General features: G+C 38.2%; 1 protein-coding gene across 2 annotated transcripts in view; it reads right to left on the reverse strand.

Moving 5' to 3' along the window:
- Window positions 1–22806, reverse strand: part of LOC127962673 (trichohyalin) — a 191668-nt gene that overhangs the window by 54796 nt on the left and 114066 nt on the right. Inside the window, exon 5 of one of the 2 annotated variants that reach the window (XM_052562317.1) lies at window positions 22675–22746. The exons of the other annotated variant lie outside the window; for it this stretch is intronic. Coding sequence (XP_052418277.1) covers window positions 22675–22746 — 72 coding nt within the window. The remainder of the gene's footprint in view (window positions 1–22674; window positions 22747–22806) is intronic. 2 annotated transcript variants of the gene reach the window in all.

The following is a 22806-nucleotide window of genomic DNA, read 5'->3' on the forward strand; positions in this document are numbered from 1 at the left end:
AAAATACCTCGGCTTTTCTTTGGGTGTTGCAGTAAATACGAACAAATCAGTGGCCTTAGGCTAAATGGATTGACCAGCCGTTTCCGACTCCTGTGCTGTAAATAAAGATCTATTGGGAAAGCTGTGCCCGGGTCCCTGAGAGAGTGAAGAGACAGCCACTGTGCTGAAGCGCTCTCACACACACCTGCATTTAACCTGGACGCACGCGGTGAACTGACACACTCAGAAACCGCCCTCAGACGTGACATCATTGTGACATCATTAATCATGCGCTGCGGTGATCCTAACAAAAACACTTACTGCTGTTTTTCTAACTTTGGGTCTCAGGGCTCTTTTATTAAAGCTAACAGATTTCAGATATATGAAGATCGGATTAAAAATTACTTTATCATGCCTTTATTATTAACTTTAGCTATTTTTCAAAGGCCTTGACCTTTGAATGTACAGGCTTGTTTTACCCTTGTCCCAGATCCAGACTATCCATCTTCAACTATCATTTTCAGCATGAACAAACACTAATTTCTCCATGACTGCTTTATATTATATATATATATATATATTTTTTTTATTAATTGTTCATTATTTCCAATCCAGCTGCTATTTTGTCAAATTATGCAAAAATACTATTATTTATGAAATTAACTCAGTTGAGAAAGATACAGTAGATGGTTTTAATTATTGTTATTATTACATTTTAATTTTTAAATGTAGTTTATTTTAAAGAATGTTAGTAAACATATGCCATTTGAGATTTGGTGGGAATTTGACACAAAAGTACAAAAATAAATAAATAAATAAATAAAGTAAAATAGTTTGTGTAGAAGTTAACTATTGAGAGTGTTAAAACATTACCCTACTATATATTCGTGAAAATGAATCTATTTTGCATTTTTAAGATGTAATTCAAATGTTCAGTACTATATTTTTATCATAAGACTATAAATTAATGTTGAAAGAAACCCATCATTTTCAGAATGTATTTTTAATTCAAATCAAAATGTTTATTTGTTTAAAATTTCCAGCTCTATTCAGAACTGGAGACTTATGGTCTCAGACTTTTGGATCTCACTTTTAATGTATTTTACATGTCCACCCAGCACTTCTGAATGATAGTTCTCTCTCCATTTACAGCTGTTGCAGTGAGAAGAGTGATCCTTAATGAAGAGGTTGAACTTGGCCACCTCTGTGACTTTGGTCTAATTACTGACGAACACCACAGGCTAGCGAGGGCAAACTGTGCAGAAGTGCATGATATATGAAAGTGCTCCGTACTCCTCAGCCAAAACAAAAACATATCACAAAAGCCAAAGCAATAAAAGTACTGCCTCGCTCCAAAAGAAAGCATTAATCAATAAAATGAAGAGAAATGTGGAAATAAAAATATGAACTGTGCTGTTGACCCTCGCAGCAGGACTGAGGGTGGACTCTCTGAATTGCCATGTTTGGTCAGGTAACATGGATTAAGAGCTTCTACACAGTGTCATGATCAGCCCATTCCGCAAAGTGAATGAATGAGAATGACTGAAAAATCTAATTAAATAAATATAAAAATGATGCATGTAAAAATTATTTTGTTATATGCTTTAATTAGTTTTTTTTCTTTTTAAAATTTTAAATCTGATTTAGTTTTAATACTTAAAATACTATTACTTAAAATACTTCAATTTAAATGAAATCAAATATATAAAATGATGTAAATAAGTCATTTTGTTATGTGCTTTATTTAAATGTTAGTTAGTTTTTTATATTTCTATTTAGCTTAAACTTATTATTTTATTCTAGTGTTTTAAAATGTTAATAATTCATAGTATCAATGTGTGTCATTACCACCAGTAAAAAGTTGAACATTTCTACTTCCCAAGCTGAAGTTCTTTTTGACAAGTTTGTTTTTTTTTTTTTTAAGAGATGTTTGGTTTAGGATGTGTTTCAATATTCAGTATTGATATATTAATCTGGAAAGGTCACTGTAGGTTGGGCTGAGACTGCAGAAGGACATCACAGTTCAGCTAAACACCCTCTCAAGAACATTACCTTAATGATACAATTCCTCACACCTGATCAGAGCCAGAGTGAACGAAATGAGTCAAAATATACATTCTTTGACCCAGATTCCTTGATTGGAGAGAGGTATTAAAAGGCCCCCTTCCAAAGGATATGTATTTGTTAAGTATTGACTTCATTACATGTTCATTAGTGTTGATTGTTAAAGCAAGCATTACTATTATCAATGCTCTTGCTAATTATTACATGGTTCTATAATATTTTATTTTGATTGGTTGAGCATGGCATTCTGTGGTCAAATATTTTGAAAATGACCACTTTATTGTATATGTGACGACTTTTTAACATTTGTTCTACATCCTGTAGCTTACATACAGGATCACAGATGCAAAGTAATCTTCATCAGGATGATATGAGGGCCCTTTGCTTCATGCTGGCATCCTGATTTTGTCTTATTGACCAGCTGGTACATTATTTTTTTTAACTAAATAAACTTAAATAAACATGCCTTGCACTATTAAAGGGTTAGTTCATCCAAAAATGAAAATTATGTCATTAATTAATCACCCTCATGTCATTCCAAACCCGTAAGACATCCGTTCATCTTCAGAACACAGTTTAAGATATTTTAGATTTAGTCCTAGAGCTTTCTGTCCCTCCATTGAAAATTTATTTACGGTATACTGTCCATGTCCAGAAAGGTAATAAAAACATCATCAAAGTTGTCCATAGCCCCTTTCACACTGCCATTCTGGCAAATACACGGGTAAAGTGTTCCGGCAATTGTTCCCGGGTCGCTAGATTTTGCACTTTCACATTGCCAGTGATTACCTGGGATATGTGCGTGCTTTCACACACAACCCGTAAAGAGCCCGTAACAACACGTGACATCAGGGCATGACATGTAATGTACGAGTCGAAAACGTTAGGCACTGAAGCAAGCGAACGATCTCCGCGTCAGCGCGGAAAGTGAGGAACTAACTGATCTCTGCTTCATTACAGTTTGCACAATATTTTTTCGTCGCGAACGTTGATCTTCCTTCAAAACAGCCGGTAAAGGAGTAGCGAGATAACGCACGTCATCACTTCGACACGCATTAGATCTGGCTTTTATTCACACAGCGCTCGTCCTGGGTTGAAACCGGCAATGTTACTAGGTCCCCGGCCCGGGTTCAATGCCGGAATCAATCCCGGGACATGGTTGCTTTCACACAGAAGGCGACCCGGCAATGTTCCGGCAATTTCCCACACAGTTTCAATGGAGGGACAAAAAGCTCTCGGACTAAATCTGAAATATCTTAAACTGTGTTCTGAAGATAAACTGAGGTCTTACGTGTTTGGAACGACATGAGGGTGAGTCATTAATGACATAATTTTCATATTTGGGTGAACTAACCCTTTTAGCCAATGCTATGAAAATGCATGACAGATTTGTATGGTTTATCATCAGACACTTTGGAAACACAGAGCTCCACTGGAGACATTAAATTCATCCAAACAGTCCTAACTGTGAGGTCCGTCTGTAGATGTTTCCTCAGGTCCAGACAGTAGCTTGTGTCCAGAGGCATTCCAGCACGCTGCTGCCCTGGGCCATTCTCTAAGTGCTCTTTACTCTGAAAACACAGCTGGTCTCTGGGGGCCAAGATGAGTGCGGGGCCTCCCAGACCTGCACAACACTTTGAATAATAAATCCATACATCAAAAGCACACGTCAGAGCTTGATTCACTGCGGTAAAGTGCTGAGGTATTAGCTTTAATAACACGGGCTGGAGTCAGGCACTTGTTCTTTCCCGACAAATATGAGCAAATCAATTAATTCCACTGACATTCCCACCGAAAGCACACAATATAAATTTCATGAGGCCATGACTTTGGTGTTTTTGTTTTAGGAAGAATGGTGAATCATTTCTTACTTTTATGCCCTAATTTCTAAAATATTCCACCAGCTAACACATTTGTTTTTGTTGACAACTTTGTATTAAAAGGTTATAGGATCTGGAGCACAGGAGAAAGACAAGAAGCTCGGGCTGAATCTCTCCGTTACCAGAAAGCTCTATCAGAAGCTCTATCTTCTGCTGTTGATATTCTGCACATAATGATGGATAGAAGCATCAGCCTTCCTTATCAATCCCCAGAGACTTATGCCGCATCGCTTCAAGGGTAAAACATAGCTCAGACTCATAGCGCTAGTGCTAATGGCCGCGGGAAGGCATCAGGGGAGTCTCGTTGGAAACACTGAAGGATGACAATAATAGTGATAAGAGAACAGGAAATAACTGGAATCTTTTAAAATGGACTCAAAGTTTGGACTTCACCGGTTTGGTTTACACTACCATTCAAAACTTAGGAGTCAGTAAGATTTCTTCATTTTTTTGGAGATAAATTTCTATTGCAACGCTGCATTTATGGTATACCAAAGTATACCAAATAGCTAACCAGAGTGTAAAGTTGTAAAGTGTAAAGTGAAACACCATGACACCAGTCTCAATCTTGACCCAGAGCCCAGTCCATCATCACCCCGATGTGCGGAGCCAAAGCCTGAGCCCATCGCAGATGGAGTGCCAGTGCCTGCCATGACCAATGCGCCATCACCAAAGAGAGTGACAGACCTGAAGATCACCCCAGAGCCAGAGCCTCATATTACGTCTGATCCACCAGCTCCGCTGGGCTCCCTCATCCCTCTGGCTCCACCTTGGTCAGTCGTTGAACATCTGCCACCTTGGGACTCCACTCCTCTGGCTGTGCCTCATCCCTCTGAGTTACTGGCCACAGCCATGACGGCAACCCACGGTGGAGCCGGAGACGGAGACAGAAAGCCAATGAGCCAGAGCAACTGGGAGGATCCGGAGTGCCAAGGTGGAGCCGGAGGGAAGGAGGAGCCTGACAAGGCCCGAAACTTGAACCCACAACCCTAGGGTTAGAAGTCAAACTCTCTAGCCACTAGGCCACAAATTCCCCAGCCTAAATAAATATTGTGTAGCCTAAGTAATTTGTTATTTTATATTGAGCATATAGCATGGTGTATTTTTATTTGTTTTGTTAATAAAATTTATGCGTTTGATGTTGTATTTTATTGTTGCTTGAATTTAATTGATGTTGAATTACCGCTAATTTGAAAGTGAAAGTAAAATGTGCATGGCACTTTTACAAGGTATTTACAAAAAAACAAAAAAAAAAAAAGATAAGGAAGAGAGGGAAAACTCAAATGAACTTACTCCCCCAAATGGTGATACATGTATTACTCGTGTTATCACACGTCGAATAAATGGTGGGAATATTTCCTAACCGTAACAACCCTGCTAGAGATACCAAAGAATTGTACTGCAGTGGTTTTGTTGAGTGAGTGAAAAAAAAGACTAGTTATTATTTAACAAACAATTTGATTCATGTCAGCTATCCCAGAGGAAAACTTGTTCAGAATGAGGAGCTCTAACACATGATATGAATGCTGTGTGTATGTGCAAAAAAAAAAAAAAAAAAAACACAAAAAAAAAAAAAAAAAACACACAACATCGAACCATTTACCCACTTAAAAAAAATAAAAAATACATGTGCATTTAAAATCCTTTTAGGAAAAGCTGCCCTGTGTCTTTCAAATGTTTTGTTATTGGTTTGCAATGGTGAGTCGAATGCTCAACTTTTTTGATAATTACTGATAGTCAGTCATCAGGGATTTTTTTTCCCGCTGGTTTTCCAAAAAATCCAAAATAGAATCCAACAAGTGTGTTTCGTTTGTCTTGAGCCAAGGTTTCCCATGTTATAAGAGACTTGATTCTGCACCGAATGGTTTAGGAGTTTTATGATTACGTACTTTTGATCGCCATAATTCCCCCGTAAGGCCAATCACGACAAACCTTTTTTCAGTAGTTACTAGTTTCAGGTGTCTACTCCTTACAGTTTGATCACTTTTATTTCAGAATGCTGATCTTTAAAAATCTTAACAATTAAAGGACTAGTTAAACTAAAATATAAATTATTATCTTGAATTGGTCAAACATTCTGAAAAACTAGATTTTCTTTGCCATATAGTTCTAGCTTACTTTAATCACAGTAACCTAGACTGCATTAACCTAATGTTTACCTTTTGAGAATGGCAGTATCTAGGTTTTCATTGTTTTCAGTGTAGCTGATCAGTCATTTTTGCCAGTTGATGACCAGAAATGTCCAGCTAGGATCACCGTGTAAAACCATCAACATCTGTTTTCCAGCAGCGTCTCCCTTTGAATTTTACCTCTCTATCCACTGTCCACTAATGCTCAGTTCATAAATATTGTCTTATCGCTATTGTCATCATCATCATTTTTCCCCAATACTCTCCCAGACAGGGAAATTCTGAGGCAATTACTGAAGTGACAAGTGAAATGGGAACAAGAAGCACTAGAAAGAGATGGTTACCATGGAAACGGTGCGAGGGGATCAGATTACATGTGTGGTGGGCAGGTGAACCCCCTCCACTCAGTCCTGCTGCATACAGCGGCCTAGCAGCACACTAAAGACCAAAGGCCACTTAACCTCAATCACTGCTTGCAATCGCCAGCCAATCAGGCTGAATGTATTTGCTATTTTTGTCCAAAGGTCAGCTGCTTGTGTGCATCTGGGGCTGCAGAATGTACAGTACACTTTCCACCCAAAGATGGAGAACACTGGCAGGGACCAAGCTGATGGCATTTTAAAGACAGCACTATAATGATAATCATTATAGAATCACAACATTATAGTACAGTATAGTACATGTGTGAGTGTACATATACAGTGGGGATCGAAAGTTTGGGCACCCCTTGCAGAATCTGTGAAAATATGAGTAATTTTCAAAAAATAAGAGAGATCATACTAAATGCATGATATTTTTTATTTAGTACTGTCCTGAGTAAGATATTATAAATAAAATATATTAACATTTATTCCACAAGACAAAAAAAATGCTGAAATTATTAAAATAACCCTATTCAAAAGTTTGGGAACCCTTGGTTCTTTATACTGTGTGCTGTTACGTGATGATCCTCGACTGTCTTTCTGTTTTGTGATGGTTGTGCATGAGTCCCTTGTTTGTTCTGAACAGTTAAACTGAGCAGCGTTCTTCAGAAAAATCTTTAAGGTCCTGCAGATTCTTCAGTTTTCCAGCATCTTTGCATATTTGAACCCTTTCCAGCAGGGACTTTATGATTTTGAGATGCACCTTATCACACTGAGGACATTTGAGGGACTCAAACACAACTATTTAAAAAGATTCAAACGTTCACTGATGCTCCAGAAGGAAACAAGATGCATTAAGAGCTGGGGGTGAAAACTTTTGAACACAATGAAGATGGCCAAATTTGTCTTATTTTGTTGAAATATCTGCACTTCGTAAGCAACAGAAGATACTTGTATGTTTCCCGGTACACAAATTAAGTACAATTTACCTTGATCCTCAAATTCCTAAAGTTTTCACCCCCCAGCTCTTAATGCATCTTGTTTCCTTCTGGAGCATCCGTGAATGTTTGAATCTTTTTAAATAGTTGTGTTTTGAGTCCCTCAAATGTCCTCAGTGTGATAAGGTGCATCTCAAAATCATAAAGTCCCTGCTGGAAAGGGTTCAAATATGTAAAGATGCTGGAAAACTGAAGAATCTGCAGGACCTTAAAGATTTTTCTGAAGAACGCTGCTCAGTTTAACTGTTCAGAACAAACAAGGGACTCATGCACAACCATCACAAAACAGAAAGACAGTCGAGGATCATCAGGTAACAGACCACAGTATAAAGAACCAAGGGTTCCCAAACTTTTGAGTAGGGTTATTTTAATAATTAAGCATTAATAATAAGCATTTTTTTTGTCTTGTGAAATAAATGTTAAAATATTTTCTGTTAAAATATTATCTTACTCAGGACAGTACTAAATAAAAAATAACATGCATTTAGTATGATCTCTCATATTTTTTTGAAAATTACTCATATTTTCACAGATTCTGCAAGGGGTGCCCAAACTTTCGATCCCCACTGTATCTATATATATATATATTTATATATGTGTGTGTGTGTGTGTGTGTGTGTGTGTGTATAGTGCTGATTGTCGCTGGTTACTGATTACAGATTATGAAAATAGTATTTAGTAACACAAGTTACTCATTTAGGTTACGTATTCTGACTACTTTTAGGATTACTTTCAGATTACTTTACACTTAAAATACAGAAACATGTATCACAAAATTATTTACGTAATCATTAAATAACACAGTGTTCATCTTCAGTTCTCGCTTCACAGCAGTTCAGTCAGTGAAATGTTTGAGTAAATGAATTACTCCGGGATATTAGTTTGTTTGAACTCAGAGGGAGTGTCAGCCACATTAAAAAAGTTAACAGTTTAAGTCATTTGTGGATTAATGCATATTGGAGATGCAAAATGTTTCAAACGATTCAATTCGATTCAGTGAATTGGTTCAAAAAGATCCGGTTAAATCTAGTGATTCTTTCACGAACTGGATATCACAAACTGCTTTGATTTGAACTCTCTCTCACAACAGACACGGAAGAGAAGAAAATGCTGAATAAAGTCGTAGTTTTTGCTATTTTTGGACCAAAATGTATTTTCGATGCTTCAAAAAATTCTAACTGACCCTCTGATGTCACATGGACTACTTTGATGGTGTTTTTCTTACCTTTCTGGACATGGACAGTAGACCGTACACACAGCTTCAATGGAGGGACTGAGAGCAGTTGGACTAAATCTAAAATATCTTAAACTGTGTTCCAAAGATAAACGGAGGTTTGGAACAACATGAAGGGTAAGTTATTAATGACATAATTTTGCTATCCCTTTAAATACTATCAGCATGATGTACAGATAGGTGTACTATGAACATACTATACTTATGGATTATGTAAAAGTGTATGTACACTATAGGCAGAAACATCATTTACACTAGTACAATGAACAGTAAAGTGCATAGAAAATATTTCAGTGAGCAAATGGATTATTCAGTGTTTCTGAATGAACAGACAGTAGTGCATGTAATAACAAGTTACAATATATACTGTAGCTCCTAGTTTAATTCAGATTCTACATTTCTACATAGAGAGGATTTCATACTTATTCATACAATCTTTTTGAACTATTCATTAAAAGAACCAGCTAATAAGGGTGTTCAGTTTAAATAATTTGGCTAATTAGTTTCTGATTTACTAAAAAGAATCAGCTCATAGAAGTAATTTGTTTGTAAAACAAAAAAAAAAATTACAATCAAAAAGACATTAAACAGAATAACCTGAAATAAAGAATGGGAATATATCACTATTACTACACAGCCCTATAATTTTAGTTCATTTACTTAAGTTTAATACATACTTTTAAAGTTAAGAGTTTGTTCAGATCCTTAACTCTGAACATGAGGAACTGTACTGATGCTTTCTTTGGTAAATCATCTGAAGTTTGATGGTCGGACGTCCCTTTTACCCAGCAGAGAGGAAAATCATCCTATTTGCATTATCTACACATTTACATGCTTCATTCCAGCCCTGATGTTATTTAATCAAAATTTAATTTAATTTCATATAGAGCAATCTACATTTAATCAAGCACAGCTAAATGTGAGACGCATGTGCTAATCAGGCAGAAGAGCGAGCGGTTAGAGTTCAGGCTTTCATTAGTACTGCCATTAACACGTCACCTTAGAGTGTTTTGCAAACATCTTCAAACTGGCGAATGCAATTGTCTATTCACTGTGCAAACGCTTGTATAGGTGTGAGTGGGGTGCATTTCAATAAGACACCTTAAAACCACTAGTGCCTCGTTTACAAGTCTCCTGTTATTATTCCGTTTCATTTTAAAAAGCTGTTCTGACTAGAATGTGTGACAAACACCTTAAAGGTGACAGCAAAGACATTAAACCCCCAGGACGAGCGTTTCCACGCCGCTGGCAAATTACAGCTGATTAGCCTTGATTTGAAAACAAAAACCACAGCGTGACACAAATCAAAAGTGCAGTCAATGTTGATGCATAAGTGAAATGGCAAATCTCAAAATAGCTCAATAAATACGTCGGAAAGTTACAAACGAGAAGAACGGAGGGCGAGAGAGGGAGAAAAAAATCAGAGTGAAGCAATTACAGATCTAATCAGAGCTTTCTGCATGAAGGTACAGCTCTCCTATCTCCCTCCCATTTGCATCATAACACAGCGTGCAATATTAATTTCCGAGTTTACTGCTTATTGGAAGTGCAAAGTATGAAAAGCCATTAAGGCTGCAAATGGGAAAGCAATTTGCTGTCACACGGATTCGGCTCTTGTTAACCATTTGGAATTAGAGTCATTTGGCGAGAGGCATTCTACAGCAGTCCACTAAAATAAGTAATTATGCTTGCCTTCTCTCTCTCTCCATCTCCCGCCATTCGCTCTTTCATTTGCGCGGGCAAGGAAAGCGGGATAGGTGGATGAGGTTGAAGGGCGTTAAGGGTGAGTAAGTGGATGCAGAGGCAATTAAAGTTGGTAGATATCTGTTTGGCTAATGCAGCCGCACACACATTGTATAATGCTTGTGCGCTGCCAGAGGACCAGGAGGAAAGAGGGAGAAAAGATGTTGGGCGGCCATCTCCTTTTACTGCTGTGTAACTCTTAATCCAATCTTGCGTGCCTCGTTTCAGCCCGCTGTGCTTCATGCGCCAAATCACGACTGTGTGCATTCTAGCTGCGAAGCTTCGTGAAGGTAAAAATCATTCGGAATGAATCATGCTGGGACTTGGAGAACCTCTACAGCTACAAATGCTTTTCGTCTTACAAACATCTCCTCAACAGTCGAGCTGTCACCACTGAAAAGATCATCTTAAATGGCGTGCATTTTGGCGGCTGTAATTTAGCCAAGTATGACGAGAACGACATCTCAGATTGCTAGGTGAAATTACACAGAAAACCCTAGCAACCATCTAGTGATGTCCTGGCAACCACTAGCAACAAGACATCAAAATCGTTTGGAATTTAACAATTATGATAACGATTCCTTTTAGCGATCATGGTTCCTTAATGGGTTCCATTATTGATTCTACTGAATTTGAGACAAATATTTTTAAACAATGCATTTTTTAAGAGATTATTTGTTGGGCTGTACACATTGGTCCACATTTTTTTTTAGATTACATGGACATGATTATAATTTATTAGTAATGCCCACGGAGTATGGTTGACCTACAATAATCGACTCATAAGAATCATTCATTCAAGAATCAGACATCACTGCTCATGCTGTTTGATTCACCTACAAGATTGAGTCATTCGCTTGAGAGATAGACTTTACTGCTCAAGCTACATGATTCCTCTACAAGAACTGGGACATGCAAATAATTTTCTCGAGAATCAGACTTCAATGCTCAAGCTACATGATTCTTATGCAAGTACTGGTTCGTAAGAATCATGCCCTCAAGTATCAGATATCAATGCTCATGCTGTATGATTCACCTATACAAAAACCAGTTCATAAGACTAATTTGCTTGAGAATCATACATCACTGCTCATGCTGTATGATTCACCTACAAGACTGGTTCATATGAGTCATTTACTTGAGAATCAGGCATCACTGCTTAAACTACATGATTCACCAACAAGAACAGGCTCATATGAATCATTTGCTCACAAATCCATCATTGCTCACACAGAATGATTCACTAAAGGTACTAGCTCATGAGAGTCATTCGCTTGAGAACCAGATTACATCAGTCACTGGTTATGTTGTAAATTCTATGCTGAATCGTATTGATGGAACACTTTTCAGTATTGTATTCCATACAGTTTTTTTTATTCCATCCTCATTGGTGCAAGGATCAGCAACCACCAAAATAACCTAATGCTCTAATTCCAGTACTGTTATAAAATGCAATTTGTCTTGCTGATTAAGCTAGTTTTAAATAGTTTCCCCGTGCTAAATGAAAGACGAAATTACACAATCATGCCAGCCCACTCCATAAAGACATTCCCAATCCTTTCCTTTCAAGCTACAGTCTTGAACCTGTTCAGACGAGCTCTTGTGCCGCCCAGCATGACTCTGTTCAGCCCCAACCCCATGTGGCTGCATTCAGTCCCACTCCATCTTGCAGAGACACAAAGAGAGAGAGAAATTTATGAAGCCTCTGGCCCTCAGGTCTGTAGAGGTGTTTTATGGTAGGACCTGCAGGACCTATTAAGGCAGTGCGGATTTCTCCTATCCTAGCGCGGGTATCGATCGACAGCAGCACCAGGCCAGGGCCTGCCAGCCTAGTTAAAGCCATGCATGTGTGTATGTGTGTGTGTGCATCTGTATGCAATAGGAAATGAAAATGGGGTCTTGGTGTGTAATGATCTGTGTGTGAATAAAATGAGTAGACTGGAGAGACAAAAGGGAAGATAAATTAAATTATCCCTGTTCCTGCAGGAGCTGTGCCGCAGTAGTCCATGCTAAGCTGCTTCACCGAGGGTCTGTTTGTGAGGAGGAAATGAAAGGAAGGCAGATGGGGAGAGAAATGGTAGAGGATGTGAGAAAAGAGTTGAGGAGATGTGTTGAGACAGACGCACTTATCTGTAAGCTCTGTTACCAAACCTTGTGAGCTGCCATGCTGTCTGTTGCCTACATTTGGCAGCTGAACAGAATCGTAACTCTAATAGAACGTCATAAGTGATTGATATGAAATGGTCTAAATAGACAGCAACACAGCATCATACACACTGGAACAAAGCAATACACGTTTCGCTTTTAAATGAGAGGACAAATCTATAAGCAACTAATAGAACGTCAAATGTTCATACAGTCTTTGTACATAAAACAGTAGTTTGAAAACAGTAGTGGGAAATGCAGATGTTTTAAAATTATATCTGAGTTGCTGAGTTAGAAAGATAATGAAAGTATCAACAGAAAGGCATATAAAGCAGATAACAATGCTAATAATTTTGCAAAGTTAATAGATTTTCAGTGCTATACTTTGAACACATTTAAAAGGATAGTTCTGTTATCATTAAATCACCCTCATTTCATTCCAAAACATTCCAAAGACTTTCTTTTGTGACATTAAAATAACATATTTTTGAGAAATGCCTCAAGGTTTTTTTTTTGTCCATACAATGAAATTCAATTGTCACAGAAACTCTTTAGTTACCACCACCAACATTCTTCAAAATATTTTCTTTTGTGTTTTCTGCAGAAGGTTTGGAAATATGTGAGGGTGAGTAAATAATGGCAGAATTGTAATTGTTTGGCTTAACTTGCCACTTAAGTTATTGTGTATGACAGAGCACAAAGTTAAGTAATATAAAGGTTAATTATGCAAAATGTTAATTATTTGTTAGTTTATCATATACAACTGATATTGGTTAATGCCCATGACCTCAAAATGGATTTTATGACCTGATATATCAGCCTATCACATGCCACTCTACCATGGTACATTAATAGCATGATTTTGGAAATACAGTATACAGTAGTATTGTTTAAGTATTTTAGAGTGCTATGTAAATATAAGGTATACATATTTTAATCGAGAGATATATATCAAAGTACTATAGTATTACCATCTGATACTATCATTGCATTGTATGGTATAACTGCTTTTTGCTGGCATTGCACACACAGCCTCAGAGCAGACAGAACAAAGCAAACACATGGTGGGGGGGCTTTTGGGGGTTAGGAGTGAAGGGGGTCTAAGAGCGGTCCTTGTAGGTCCAGACCCCCTGTACCCCACCCCCACCCGAGCTCCTCTCGTTCCACCTGCTCTCATTAATGCACACCTCGCACATCATTAAGACATTTTCTGCAGAATTAATAGAAAGGCAGATTAAAAATAAATTAAGAAAAATGCATTGGAGAATGCTCGCACGCGCTTCATAAATCACCCGGGCAAAGGCAGGCGCTGGCTCCCTATAATTAACTGCAGACTATTTATTTTATCCTGACGGTATAAATTAGAATTCAGACACACAGATTATATTAGGAGTGTCTGTCATGCGGAACTGCAGCGAGATGTGCAGAATATTTTAAGGATACAAAGAGGAGAGCAGAGAAGAGGAATGAGAAAGATAAAAGAGGATGGGGGGAATATTCCTCAGCACTCTGTGAAGGAACACAGTTTTAGTGTTAGTACCAATTATTTTTACCAAAATAAGTGCATATGTGTGTGCACAACTTTTTTGGTATCTATACTATATATTTTTTTATTGCAGGACTGTTTTACCTGTATCTTATAGGTTAAATGTGTGTATATGTATGTGTGTGTGTGTGTGTGTGTGTGTGAGCGGAAGGTTCAGGCCACACACTGCCTCCTTGTGGGCACCGTGCCCATATTGGCATTAAGTTTAATACTCTACATGGTTTTTAGTTCCACAAAAGAGATTACATTCAAATAAATAAATAAATAAAATTAGAATAGCATGTTGCCAAACAAACGGCATATACAACTACCTACAGTACAGTTCTCTACCTACCCTACTATAAACCACTTAAATTAACTTATAACCCTAGCACATTTGCACAGTTTTCACTCCAAACTCAAGCTAATTGGTTTTGCCAGTCTAACATCGGAGATGAAGGTAGAGTAACTTTTGCTGCTACTGTATGTTTGGTAACCATAGTCCGTTATTGTGGTGCAGTAAAAGAGCAGCATTTGGCTAACCTACTAATTAAAGTAGTGAAAAATATGCAAAGTTTCACAGCACCAGATCATGTGGCTAAACTATGTAGACTTTAGGCTTGCTGCGAAAGACGGTGCTGACGGTGCTGACGGTGATACCGGTGTTAAGCCGCAACACTGGTTTAGCCACTTTACCACCATGGCACCAACCCCCACCGTTGTTTAGATTTTTTGTAGTAATAAAAATCATTTAGTTCAGTAAAAGAACAGACACTACAATTAAAAACTGAACGTGGCTGCTCAGTGCAGTGTGCCGAATGACAGTCGCATCACAAATTAGATTTCATTTATCCAGTGAGGAGAGTGAGGAGAGATGACTGACTAGAAGACTGAGGTGAGACAGACAAGACGATGACAGATGATTTAGTTTCAAAACTAAATGCAAAAGCACCTGTTTGGCAATATTTTGGATTTTGAAAAGCCTGTTGACTTTTGCCATTTATCTAAGGTGATTTTGGAAGTTTTTTTTAAACATTAATTTCTCATTGAATTGGTTCCTCATTGTTTTCTGATTTTTACTTTAATTAAACTTTGTGTCATTTATTTATTTTATTTGACATCAAAGAGTATGCCGTGCCTCCAAGCTTTCTTACTCGTTTTGTTAATAAACGTTCTACATTTCTTATTTACTTGGTAATATATTTTACATGTATACTTATTTCCAATTTTTTATACCTATATAAACTTTATGTAAGTTATTTGTTATTTTAAATTAGGCATAGCCTGGCCTATAGCATGGTGCATTTTTATTTGTTTTGTTAATAAAAGTTTTATGTTTTATATTTATGTAGGCTAAAGTGAGTTTGACTTTGTATTTTGTTGTTGTATTCAAGCAATTGATGCCGAACTGATGCTAATTCAAAAGTGAACGTAAAATGCGCACAGCACTTTTAAGCTATTAAAAGTGAAGCAAAGCGAAAAAAGAGGGAACGCCCCCAGCCCCACAGTGATACTGGTATTACGAGTGTTGTCGCATGTCGATTAACCATTGGGAAAATTTCCTCTCTGTCACAAGCTTAGTAGACTTCAATAGATGAAATTAAGTCAAACCAAACCAATCACATAGCAGGGTGGGCTACTTCAAAATAGCAGTGTGGAAAACAAACAAATTTACATTTACATTATTAAGGAGCTTTTAACATGACAAAACACACAAAATGACCAAAACATTCAATAAAATTAAAATGAAGACACAACATTAAAAACTAACATCAAAATATAAATAAAATCTATAATAGTATCTCTATGACACTAAACATGTCACTCTAAGAAAAGTCTGTAATAATCAGTAGTAGCTACATGAAGGAATTTATAGGGCTGCCCCCTAATAGTCGACTAATTGTTAGTTGACAATAAAAGGCTTAGTAGATCACTTTTTTGTTTTGTTAATTCTTTACAGAAAAAAAAAATAATCCACAGGAAGTTGCGAAGTATTGGATTCTGCAATATAATTTGTTGACCTGAAATATGGATTATAACCTTAAACGTAATAGTAGCAACTACAGATGGCCGATCACTCTAACATGAACCTATACATGTGTTTGTGCGGAATGTGGAAGTGTGATCACTTGCGCTTAAATTTGTTTGGTCATATAATGTTATACATCTTTGTAAGCTTTAAAGACTCTCATTTGTGTGCAGTCACAATAACAAAAAACACTTTGTGATTTTGTAAAATAATGAAAGAAAACATAATAATGTGTGCTTTTTGCTGTCTCATTGTGGTCTTTGAACTTGAGCGCGTCAAATAATAAAACGAAACTCCATGTAGGCTTGCCTCAGGCATAAGAAATATAGACCTATCTATAAAAAAAGTGATATGTCTGCTTTTAAATGAACTAATGGGTGGAAAACAACTATTCTATTATATATCTAACTATTTTGATATTTGGCCATGTGCAGAAATTTTTATTTTGAAATCGCGATATACAATACATGGCATATTTAGACATAGGTTAATGTCCTCCTGTATTGGCAAAGGTTTATAAATGATTTATGTTACAAATCTAGTGAGATAATGCACACTTCAAATTCACAGCATATACAAAAGAAGAGTTTAGCCCCTTTCATACATACAATATTTGCTGGTAAATTACAGGTAAGTTACCATTAATTGATCATGTGTGAACAGGACCTTTTCAAAAATCCCGGTGAATTTGTTGTGGCAATCATATCATTCTTATGGAGATGACATGGTTACTCTTAACTGTTTACAAAGCTCAGTGGCTTTATAATTAGCTTTTCTATGTACAAACCCAATTGCAAAAAAGTGCATGTGGCATGGGCAGCTTACAAATCTGGAAAGGCACCATCAATGCTGAAAGGTACAGTGGGTACGGAAAGGGACATAGTACAAATTGTGAGTAAAAAATGAATGGAATAATTTACAAATCTCATAAACTTATATCTTATCCACAATAGAATATAGATAACATACCAAATGTTGAAAAGTGAGACATTTTGAAATGTCATGCCAAATATTGGTTCATTCTGGATTTAATGAGAGCTACAGATTGCAAAAAAGTTGGGACAGGTAGCAATAAGAGGCCGGACAAGTTAAATGTACATATAAGGAACAGCTGGAGGACCAATTTGCAACTTATTAGGTCAATTGGCAACATGCCTCTCAGAGTGGCAGTGTCTCTCAGAAGTCAAGATGGGCAGAGGATCACCAATTCCCCAAATGCTGCAGCGAAAAATAGTGGAGCAATATCAGAAAGGAGTTTCTCAGAGAAAAATAGCAAAGAGTTTGAAGTTATCATCATCTACAGTGTATATTATCATCCAAAGATTCAGATTATCTGTTTTCTCTGGGCCAAGGCTCATTTAAAATGGACTGTGGCAAAGTGGAAAACTGTTCTGTGGTCAGACGAATCAAAATTTTAAGTTCTTTTTGGAAAACTGGGATGCCATGTCATCCGGACTAAAGATGTCAAGGACAACCCAAGTAGTTATCAGTGTTCTGTTCAGAAGTCTGCATCTCTGATGGTATGGGGTTGCATGAGTGCATGTGGCATGGGCAGCTTACACATCTGGAAAGGCACCATCAATGCTGAAAGGTACAGTGGGTACGGAAAGTATTCAGACCCCTTAAATTTTTCAGTCTTTGTTATTTTGCAGCCATTTGCTAAAATCATTTCAGTTCATTTTTTTGACCTCATGATTCTCATTTGCTCTGACATGCACTGTGAGCTGTAAGGTCTTATATAGACAGGTGTGTCAAACACAGCTGGACTCATATGAAGGTGTAGAACCATTTCAAGGATGATCAGAAGAAATGGACAGCACCTGAGTTAAATATATGAGTGTCACATCATAGGGTCTGAATACTTAGGACCATGTGAAAAATCTCAACAATTCTGTGTTTTTCTGTCAATATGGGGTGCTGTGTGTACATTAATGAGGAAAAAAAAAATTAACAAATGATTTTAGCATATGGCTGCAATATAACAAAGAGTGAAAAATTTAAGGGGGTCTGAATACTTTCCGTACCCACTGTATATCCAAACTCTAGAACAACATATGCTTCCATCCAGACATCGTCTCTTTTAGGGAAGACCTTGCTTTTTCCAACATGACAATGCCAGACCACATACTGCATCAATTACAACATCATGGCTGCATAGAAGAAGGATCCAGGTACTGAAATGGCCAGCCTGGAGTCCAGATCTTTCACCCAGAATTTTTTCTAACAGTATCTTAATCAATAAAAGCGATTTTTTGTCAGTCACTTCATTTAAATGCATGCAGAATCTCACTAGGTAGCTCCACCCTAAGTAGAATCTGATTGGTCCGTAATCCTGCAACATGATCAGGGAGCTCATTGGCTACCAATAAAGGGGAGTACCAATCAGCTGCGACGTGATGAAGTCATTATGTCAAATTGAGTTAGATCTATCGGACTGCGCCATTTAGATTTTCATGCCAGAACTTTGTATTTTTGCTTTCAGATAGGGTTAGGGTTAGTAGGGTTAGTGGGGTTACCAGAGAAACTTGTCACGATGCATCGTCATAACATTAACTTCCTTTTTTGTTGAGCAGTCGATCAACAGGTCAGAGTCACATATTCCAGTACTGAAGCCAAAAACAAAAACAAGACAACCCTACATCATGACCCATTAAAATCCTTCCTCTTTGTTTATAAATGTTTGTGTGCCTCAAAGATACCTCCGTCCTCGTTTCGCAGTCACAAACACAAACAGAAATAAGGATCCTTCTCAGGAAGCACGTCACGTCTGCAGCGGCCTCTTCATGAAAGAGAAGTGAAGACACAGGCTCCTGTCCTCTTCGTTCACATTCCCCCGCTCTGCCGGTGCATTAAGTCAGTCCACTGAAGACAGACATCTTAAAACAAACCCCAGCGCTCTCATAATCAATGACAAAAACAGACGCACCAGACCAAAGGCTTTTTACTCGTCCATTTTCTTCTAAGAAAGCAAAAAATATATATTTTTTTCTCCATCTTTATCACTAGTTGAGGCCTTATGGAGAGCATAATGCATTTGGACCCTGTCGCATCACAGCCCTCACAAAGCTCAGTGGCAATTTCAGGCTTCCATTCCAATTTTGTATTCAGTCGCCTCAGTCCAGCACCACAGAGACTTTTGCTTGAAACAGGATGTACAAACAAACATACGTACAATCCAAAAAATAACAAAAACAGTCACAATGTTGTAATAAAAAGGATTGCACTGCAAAAAAACAGTGCGGTCTGATACATCAAGCTCATTGCAGATGGTTGTTCTACTCTCCCTCCACCAAGCCAGGGGAGAGTAAATCAGTCTGGAGGAAATAAATACACACTTATTACATTCTATGTGCTGCATACATTCACCTCTGTAATGTATTGCAGCGTTCGGTGTGGTGCACGCTGGGGTGAAAAATGAGAATGCAGAAGCACTGCAGAAAGAAAAAAAAGGAGCTATAGTGAGACAGCGCTTGGTTGCTACACACTAAGGTAATGATGTAGGGCTTTAACACAGTAATGGACAACTATAGATGTCCATTTACAAAAAAACAGCATCACTCTATTAAGGTGACCATACATCATCTTTTTCCTGGACACACCCTTTGTTTGGACCTGACTGGGATTTCTAAATATATATATGCACAAATTAAAATGTGAATTCTTGGAAGAGCCTGCGAAGCTGACACATGTCAGTGGCAAATAAAGGTGCAAACCATTGAGAAGCACACATTCCTCTTGCAAAGCAAAAAAACATTTGCCAAACGAGTGCATTTGTAAGCCAAATTAAATAAATTAAACACTCTATAATAAGGCTTGTTAACATTGGTTAATCCATTAGGTATAAACTAACAATAAACTAATTTATAAAGAGAAAATAGTTGATTTCTGCATATTCACATTTAACAAGTTTTCTAAATGGTATATTTATAGCTGATTGCTGATGCACTAAAAATACATTTACTAATTTTTTTTAGTGTCCTCTTTTGAGGAAAGCACAATATGGTGCCTTATTCACATCCATACATTCTGGCTGTCTCTCACTGATTTGTACTACGAAAAATATAGTTAATAAAGAAACCGCAGTTCTTGGAATGCCATTTTCCACATAGGCTTCACAGGTTTCATGCAAGCCAATCACACTTCTGTCATGCAACCCTCACACCCTCTGCACAGCATCCCGGCAGTTCGGCCCGCAACCAGTAGGTGTCTCTCTTTCACTGTGGATGGCTCTCATCCCATCTGCCGCCCACCGCCGGCCCCCTCCCCTCTCTCAAAATCCCCATCTCCACATAATATATACACCATCATTTGAAAATGGCAGCTTTTTGAAAATTCACCTTGATTATCAGACATTAAAAGTGACTTGAGCAGCGCTGAGTGTCTGGCTGGGGAGATGGCTGCAGACAGCCGAACAATGCGGCGGGCGCGGCATTAACGCCTCGCTGGGCCATGCAGCAGCACAAGGGAGAGGCAACCCTTTGTTCTCTCCCTCATCCAATTATTTTTAACGTGTGCCTCTTTCACAACAAGAGAGAAATTAATTTTAATGCACTCCATAAGAAAAGCCCCCCAAAATACATCTATTCTTAAAAGGAGGAAGAAAGAATACGGACGAGGGTTAAGAATTAATCAGGGCGCGTGTGTGAGTGTGGAGTGCAGGCATTGCAATATCTGCAACCGTAGCCCTTACAAAAACCGGATGTATGCGATCATTCTCTTCTAAAGTGAGAAACGCGGCACACATGCTGCGAGGGCAAAAACACACGTGTCGCTTTCAAGGAGCGAAAAACAAACAATCAAAATGCCCGAGATTCCATATAAAATGGGTTTGAGAATGAAAAAGCCGGGGACTCTCGCAGGAAGGTATGCGCCCAAATATTTTTCTAATTGGACGAGCACTTTATCTTGCTGTCAGCGAGGTTATAAAAATGCGTGCAGTTCCCAGAAGGAGAGAAGCAGCTCTATAGCTGGCCCTTTATTACTGCACGCTAGTGTCTGATATATGCTCATGCGTTAACCTTTCATCTGAGCCCAACACACACACACACACACAAAAGCAAGCAAGCAAGCGTGTGTTTTATGCAGAAATTCAGAAATTCAGAGTTGTTGTTGTGAACGTTACTGGGGTGATTGTATACTAGGAGTGCAGCAAAAATGCATTTAGTCAATCATACGGTGTATTAATACACCATCTGCATGCAGTCAGGTACACACACACAAACTCAGCAACACGATTCAACCTGACAGAAAAAGCAAATTAGAATTTGACGTGTTCTGCACAAGGCTGTTGCCATCTTAGCCGCACTACGGCCAATTTTCTCAGCAGTATGAAATGATTGTTTTTTTCTTATCAGCGTCGAGGCAGCATCTACAGCAGTGGGAATTTAAAATGAAAAGCCCTTAGTTTTTGTCCCCAGGAACACAAAATAGACAAACACCCGAACGTGCGCACGCACACACGCTCACACGCGCAAAATTAGATCTTCGGTTCCAGGCTAGACGACTAACTGTTTGTGTATAAGCCTCGCTCTGCGGCACAGCGAAAGCAATTCTCTGGAGATGCTGAAATTAAAGGGCAGAATCCAGCCTGTTTATGGTTGGCACTCTGCTCTCCTCTCAATCAAATGTTTTATTAGCAATCATTCGGCACTCTCCGGGCCCTAACACTCCTCTGCTGGAGGAAGAAGGGGGGCTCCAGGAGGGAGTGCTGGTACCCGCTGACCCCCTCTGGACGGCACACAGCTGATTACTCCCACCTGGAGCCCGAGTCATCATTAACCTCCACGAGGGCTCAAGCAGCCAGCCGTCCCCACTGCTTCCCCAAGAGGACGGAGGGTTACAAACTCAACCAGAGAAGAATCAAAGACTTAAGAGTGGGGAGAAAAAGAAAGAAAGACATGCCATGGCGTCATGTGGCAGAGATTGTGATTTAGGTGTGAGAGACTAAATTTGGGTAGTGTAAGGAGGCAAAAGACAGTTGGACCAGTGGTTTAGTGGTTAATGTTCAAGCCTTGGTGCTCATGAGGGAAATGCAGGTTCGATTCTGGCAGTACGTACACCCTGAACATATTTGGAAAACGTTTTGAGCGAGTCACCTGATCTCTAAATATCATGTGACTTATTATGTGCTGCCTTCCTTTTTCGCCTGCTATTTGTTTTTTGGTTTTTGAATATGGTTTATAGGTTTTAGATTTTTTATTTTTTATTCATATAAATTAATATGTATTAGGCAAATAGCTAAAATGTTACTTTTATACAAGTATACATTTATTTGTTAATTTATTATTGTGGTTTTAGTTTACTTTAATAACCCTGGTGCTAGAAGCCATTTTTATTTAATGGAAGCAGAAATCCAGCTAAATGAACTTCATAAGTGAATAGCTGCTTGATGGATGTGCCAAGAGTATACCACGTGCCTCAAAAGGACTGATATTGGCCCCCATCTTTATCTTGATTGCCTTTCAATATTCAAGTAGAAAAAGTTAAATAAAATAAAAAGTGACAGTTCAAGTGACAGTTCTGTTGACAGGGTAAGACTGGGAGATGTTAGAAATAAGAGTGTGGGGTGTCAAAGAGCTGCTCTTACCTGCTGACTGACTGAACTATGCTGAGATTTCAGCCTGGACACTTCCTCCTCCAGCCGCTGGATCTGCTCAGCCTGAAAACACACATGCACAAAGATCATGAAATTCACATCACAAAGGTTTACCATCAAACA

The sequence above is a fragment of the Carassius gibelio genome, chromosome B7 (genome assembly GCF_023724105.1).
Source record: "Carassius gibelio isolate Cgi1373 ecotype wild population from Czech Republic chromosome B7, carGib1.2-hapl.c, whole genome shotgun sequence".
Lineage (NCBI taxonomy): Eukaryota > Metazoa > Chordata > Actinopteri > Cypriniformes > Cyprinidae > Carassius > Carassius gibelio.